Source organism: Zingiber officinale, chromosome 6B (genome assembly GCF_018446385.1).
Source record: "Zingiber officinale cultivar Zhangliang chromosome 6B, Zo_v1.1, whole genome shotgun sequence".
Taxonomy (NCBI): Eukaryota; Viridiplantae; Streptophyta; class Magnoliopsida; order Zingiberales; family Zingiberaceae; genus Zingiber; species Zingiber officinale.
This window is the reverse complement of record NC_055996.1, coordinates 71845131-71851449: the sequence shown is the minus strand read 5'-3', so window position 1 is coordinate 71851449 and position 6319 is coordinate 71845131. Positions and strand designations below refer to the sequence as shown.

At 42.2% G+C, this 6319-nt stretch overlaps 1 protein-coding gene across 2 annotated transcripts; it reads right to left on the bottom strand.

The window, feature by feature from the left end:
- Positions 1–1155: 1155 nt before the first annotated feature.
- On the bottom strand, positions 1156–3624 carry LOC121992660 (UDP-D-xylose:L-fucose alpha-1,3-D-xylosyltransferase MGP4-like). Of its 2 annotated transcripts, XM_042547163.1 has the most exons (5): positions 3063–3624; positions 2816–2977; positions 2506–2721; positions 2131–2374; positions 1156–1965 (listed from the first exon to the last, which is right to left on the bottom strand). In XM_042547163.1, the coding sequence occupies exons 1-4, from the start codon at positions 3567–3569 to the stop codon at positions 2165–2167; spliced, it is 1095 nt and encodes a 364-aa protein (XP_042403097.1). In that variant the 5' UTR covers positions 3570–3624; the 3' UTR covers positions 1156–1965; positions 2131–2164. The 2 variants fall into 2 exon arrangements, with proteins under 2 accessions (XP_042403097.1, XP_042403096.1); XM_042547162.1 differs by lacking the exon at positions 1156–1965 and having other exon boundaries at positions 2018–2374.
- Between the last annotated feature and the right edge of the window lie 2695 nt (positions 3625–6319).

Below are 6319 nucleotides of genomic sequence, written 5' to 3'. Positions count from 1 at the left end.
CATTGGGGTTGAGATCCTCCAAGCTGCAGTAGTGGACTCTCCTTCGTAAAGGATCGAGCCAGTACCGTATCACCTTGTCCTTTTTAAGACCCAAACTCCCTAAGTTTGAATATAGTCATGGTTAAGATTCTCTAGACTGTAGTAACAAACTCCCTTTCATAGAAGGGACGAGCAAATACCATATCGGCTTGTCCTTTTCAAGGCCCAAACCTCCACCTGGATCAGACATAGTCGAGGTAGATATCCTCTAGGTTGCAATAGCAGACTCCTTTTCATACAAGGGTCGAGTGAATACCGTATCACATTATTCTTTCTAGGGCCCAAACTTCCCCGGACTTGAACATAGTCGGGGTCAAGATCCTTTAAGCTACGGTAGTGGACTCTCCTTTGTACAAGGGTCAAGATAGTACTGTATTGTCTTATCCTTTTCAGGGGCCAAACTACCCCGGACTTGGACATATTCGAGGTCAAGATCCTCCAGGCTACAGTAGCGGACTCCTTTTGGTACAAGGGTTGAGCGAGTACCATATCATCTTGTCCTTTCTAAGGCCTAAACTCCCCCGGGCTTGGATATAGTTAGGGTCGAGATCCTCCAAGTTGCAGTAGCAGACTCTCCTTTGTATAAGGGTCAAGTAACTACCATATCACCTTGTTCTATTCAGGGTTCAAACTCTTTTAAGCTTAGACATAATAGGGGTCAAGATCCTCCAGGTTACGATAGTGGACTCTCTTTCATACAAGGGTCGAGCGAGTACCATATCACCTTATCCTTCTCAAGGCCCAAACTCCCCTAGACCAAGACATAGTCGATGTAGAGATTCTCTTTGGTCTCTACAATCGTAGTGGAAAGCAAGACAATTTTTCAAAATTTTTATCATATTTAAAAGAAACTGTCATGAAGGATGAACACTAGATAGATACATCTAAAAAATTACTAGTATCTTCATCAGGGATGCTCTCGTTAATCTTCAAAAGGTCGATGATTGGGAGGGGATGTTAGCGGGAAGCTTCCCATTCTCCGCTAGCTGCTTAAATGTGTCATCAATTCCATGTTGCTCCATTTGGACGAGCCAATTAACGTGCTTAAAAGGAGTGATTGTATTTAAAGATATAATAACTGAGACATGTTCCATTTAATGCTTAATGTCTTCATAAATATGCAAATGGATCTGCCAGGTGGTTTAAGCAGTCGAGATAGTTGAAATTATTCCGATCACACAATGGTCTAGTCAATCGGACTCTCCCCTCCTTTGACTAGACTTGAAAGGAAAATTCGTGATCCCGGAGGTGATCAATAGGCACCACGTAGATAAGGGATGATTGGCAAACCAAGTGGTTCCAACAAAGGGGAAGTCAAGTCGCCTCCCACCTCTTTGGCCTTCAGGCTCCCAAGCTTTGTAGTTCCTTGGCCTCCCGACTCTTAGGTTTCTCGGCTCCTTGGCCTCCCCACTCTCAGGCTTCTCAGCTCCATGGTCTCTCACCTCCCGGCTCCATGAAAATGATAATTATCACGTAAATGTTGGATCATTTCAGGAAAAAATAACGACGTGAATATGTCTTGCATTATTTAATGAATTAAATAATGATAGTTATCAAGATCAGAATAAAAGGAAAAGGTCTACTATCTCTTTGTAAAAGATAGTTTTTCCGACATCTAAGGTACATGCTCACATGTATATCAAAGTCCTATTATTATTCTTTTTTTCCTTCATCTTCTAACTTGAATGTTGGAGTGGCTGTGACGGGGAACCTCTAGTCGTAGTCGTCATGTTAACCCCTTTTCCTCCTATTTTGCTATCATTTAGGCTCACAGAATAATATAATTCTCGTTATTATCTAGCCGTTGATGATTAAATTAGCAACAAAGCTAACTCATAGATGATTCACAAGTAAAATAAGCTATAATGGAATTGTATACAAGAAAACAATTATAGCAGGGCTCATCCAAAAGAGATTAATTTTTTCCTGAAAAAATAAAACTCTTCATCATTGAGATTATTAGTAATAAATCAAAATAAATTAGAAGATATTTAGGATTAATACAAATTAAAATGAGGTAATATTTTTTATTTTAATAATAAATAAAGAATCGTTCAAACTTTTAAAGGAAAACTTGCAACAAGGTAAAACCTGTAGTTGAGTTGAGTGAGTGGATCTTGTTGGCTTATATTCTGCCGAGTGGTGATTCATCAGTGTGGTTATCCGCCAGCCAGAGCCCGTAGTCTTTGAAACGTTGAATCTTGTTTTGAAGGCCTACGATGTAGTTGTTGTGGACGATGGCGTGCAGGCCTCGAGTTCTCTCCACCCAATCCCCGTTCCGGAAGTATAACCCTCCCGGTGGGAATGCAGCTTGAGGTAACAAGTACAAGTCCACCTGCAGCAAACAGAGAGAGATCAATATTGTGAAAAAAAAATTGAAGAAGAGATCGATCGATGATAGCCCTGCATTTGTACTAAAGTAGACTAATTCATGAAGTTATGGAGTAAGATTAAGCATGGACGTACCTCTCCTGCAGTTTTGTTCAGAGCAGAATTGAACGCAGGCTGGTCGTTCGTGTGCGTGTTCTCGGACCAGGGCTGGTTTTGGATTTCCTCGATCCAACTGCTCAACGTCTTCTTGGCGCCCCTCGTCGGACGGAGGAAAATCATGCAGCTGCAGACGTAGGTCTTGCCGTTGGTCCCTGGCGGCGGCAAGTCATGAGAGTAATTTAGGGGCTTCACCTGTTCATATGGAATTGGGGACGACGGTTCTCAGAGGATATATACAGCTAGCTAGCACATATTGAAAGCTGCTAGCGTCCACAGTAGTACTTACGGCGACCTCATCGTCGGCGAAGTATACATCGTGATTGCCTTCGAGGTAACGGAATGGATCCGCCACCCACACCATGTCGACGTCGTTGTACATGACGCTGTATCCTAGCTCCAGAATGTCCATCAAGTGGCGAGGCCGCCGCGATGTGATGTTGAAGAATCCCTGGAGAGATTAAGCAACTCGATTAATTAGCATCAGGTAGCACCGAGCGATGTGTATGCCGTATGCTTAGAGGTCGGAGCATCACCTGAGATCCGAAATTGTGGGCAGTTTGGGAATCAGGAGCGGGCTGGACCAGGACGGCGTGGCCAGGCCACCGGTGGTTGATCTCGTAGAGGGTGGCGTAGTCCTCTGCGAAGATAAGCACCTGGTCCTGCCGCTTCTGCCGTGCGACGCTGATGAGCCAGTTGTTCAGCAAGGGGAGGAAGGGTTCGCTCACGGCGGAAACGATGAGAGTGCCGTTGCGGGCAGCGAAGGCCGCAGCGCGGGCCAGTGTGTAGTCCTTCCATCGGGATACGGGTCCGTAGTCGCCGGAGGAGGAAAAGAGGGCGAACATGGGTCGACGACCGGGCAATGGGACGAAGACGACAAGGAAGAGGAGGAGCGCGAGGACCGAGAGAAGGCCGGACCGACTGAGGAGAAAGGAAGACACGATGCCTTGTGGCTGGGCGGCGCTGAAAGAGGCACGCGAAGACATCAGTAGGCCGTGTTTAGCCACCGTCGGCAGCGGCTGCTGCCGTTGATTGAGGGACATGAGGGATCGAGGAGAAAAGGTGAGAGGTGATGCTCCACAAGTTCCCCCCTTAAAAGTCAACGCAGGTGGGAGGACAGAAATAGGAGAAGGATGTAAGGCAACACGTTGTTGAAGCTTGCACGGCTAGTCTGGTGTAATGGCCAGGGGTCGATTCTCAGGAACTGACGATCTGGGGTTTATCTCGCCATGCGCCTATGGCCTGTGTACCTACATGAACCTCCCTTCTACCTTTGCACGGCTAGTCTGGTTGACCATCTCGAGACACGAGTTTCAGTTTCTTGACCTGTGACGCTGCTCTTTACTAGTCAGAGAAAGATGACAAGTCCGTAGCCGACGGCTGGGCGGCCAAAGGGAGTAAAGAGGGCGAGGCAGCTGATGGGAAGGTGCGGCTAATGATGGGGAAAGTAAAACAGCTGTTTTTACCAAACCGTCGTAGGTAAAATTTAAATCACTAACACAGTACTTTTTTTACTCCTAAGTCGATTGACGTTAAAAATTAATTGAATTAATTTCTATTTAAAAATTAGAATCTAATCGATTTGGGTGTTAGATCCTATATGAAAGTTGAGGAGATGATACGTTAATTCAGATGGATGGTTTGTTGATGGACAGTTAATTCTTCAATCTAGGATGAAGCTCATCAATTATTTTGTGCACAATCAAATGATTCAACGAAGCGTTAGTAATCAAAAACTAGGAAAGATGCCCCTGGTAAGATCCTTTGATACTCAAGTTAGTACTAAGGAAGAAAAACAATAGTGGATGCACGAATGAAGGTCTCAAATGCGAAAATTGCGTACCTTGTCAATGGAGAAGATCCTCTTTTTATACCACATCCCACAATCTCCGTGACCATGAGGCGGCTTCATTCGTCAGAGTTTGTTTGGTAGTTGATCGAAGAGCTTCCGATGAATCTTCTTCAGAGTCTTTGGATGAATCTTTTGTCGTTTACAACTTAAACCTTTTATGAAGTCGTTGGAGGAAGATGTCGTTATAGATGAATTATCGATGAGAAACCAGATAGACTCTGAAGGAGTTTCCAAAGGAATATTCTCCGACAATTATGTCAGGCTGTTAAAATGTTGTCGGTTGTTTGTCTGCTGAATATATCTCGGTCGTTCTGTAAGACTGACAATATTACTTGTCATTGTATTCTATCATAGTATCTCGACAGGTCCATAAGGCTGGCCGTATTGCTTGTCATTGTATCAATTTGCACTATCATATGTTAAGTACAACAAAGATCTCTTCAAAGATTAATATAGTGCCCACAGTATATCAAAACTTCATTCAAGAAGTCATATGATAAATTATGTATATCCTATGCTCGACTGAGTGGATATGTAGAGTTTTCGAAGGATAAGTGTTTTTAAGTTCGTCCGGTCTTTGCTCAGCCGAGCGAACACGGATATCCTTTTGTTAGACCGGCTTCTATTCGACCAACCTTATACTAAGAACTTTATAAGGCCAAGTATCCTTAAGCTCACCTGGTCTTTACCTAGCCGAGCGTATATAAACAGCCTTGTGCTCGATCGGCCTTTATCCAGCCGATCCTATATTAATAATTTTATGAAGCCAAGTGTCTTTAAGCTCGCCCGGTCTTTACCCAACCGGGCATATACAGACGACCTTGTGTTCGATCGGTCTTCATCTAGTCGATCTTATACTAAGATTTGTATGAGGCTCAGTGTCTTTAAGTCCGCCAGATCTTTACCCGGTCGGGTGTATACAGCCAGCCTTGTTCTCGATCAGCCGTCATTCGGTCGATCTTATACTAAGACTTGTATGAGGCTCAGTGTCTTTAAGCCCGGTCAGACGTATACAGACAGTCATATGTTCGATCTACCTTTGTTCGACCGATATTATATTAAGAGTTTTATAAGGTCATGTGTCTCTAAGTCCGTCAGGGCTTCACCCACCCGGGCATACATGGAGAGCCATATGTTCAATTGGCTTCTATCCTATCGGTTTTATGCTAAGATGTTTATAGAAAGTCTAAGCGCTTAAAGCTCGGTCAGATTTTCACCTAGTCAAACTCCCTTACATTGGCAAGCTACTTGACCACTCAAGTATATTATTTCTTGATTTTGAAAGTAAAACACTAGAACCCTTATATCTGATTGTCTTTATTCGAGCATCCTACTTTGTAACCACTCGGTTAGGATCCTAGAATTTTATCATGGGGCGATCGATAGAGTCGTATGAGAAATGCTCCCTTATTCTGACTTTGACATTCACTTTACCTTAACTTTAACCACCACGTCATTCTCGAGATCCGTTCACTATAACCCGTATCAGCTATATTTCAAAATTTTAAAATTTTAAATAAATCAATCGATTAATAAAAAAAATCAATCAACTGATTACTTTTGTATTAAAATTGATTTTAGATAAAATCGTTGTATTAAAATTGATTTTAGATAAAATCGGTTAATGAACAAAATGATTTCGGATTGACATGAAACTAGTTCTTATATGTTTAGCTAGTTCTCTTAATTATATCTATGCACTCAAATATCAATTTAACTTAATATATTAAGAACATTTATTTTTTGAACATGAATATATTCAAAAAATTTAATTCTTATTAAAAAAAATTACTACTCTCAATATATTTAGTCAAATTGATGTTTGAGGGTATATACATGAACACATAGGAGATAGTTTCATGTCAATCCAAAGTCATTTTGCCCATTAGCCGATTATATAGTAATTTTTTAAATACGAATATATTCAAAAAATTACTGCTC

Bases quoted from the DNA above. Each gene is read 5' to 3' on its own strand.
- LOC121992660 (XM_042547163.1), bottom strand. From the start codon at position 3,569: ATGTCCCTCAATCAACGGCAGCAGCCGCTGCCGACGGTGGCTAAACAC. The intron at 2,978-3,062 runs GTGATGCTCCGA...TAATCTCTCCAG, and splicing joins CCCACAATTTCGGATCTCAG to GGATTCTTCAACATCACATC. The intron at 2,375-2,505 runs GTACGTCCATGC...TGTTTGCTGCAG, and splicing joins TGAACAAAACTGCAGGAGAG to GTGGACTTGTACTTGTTACC.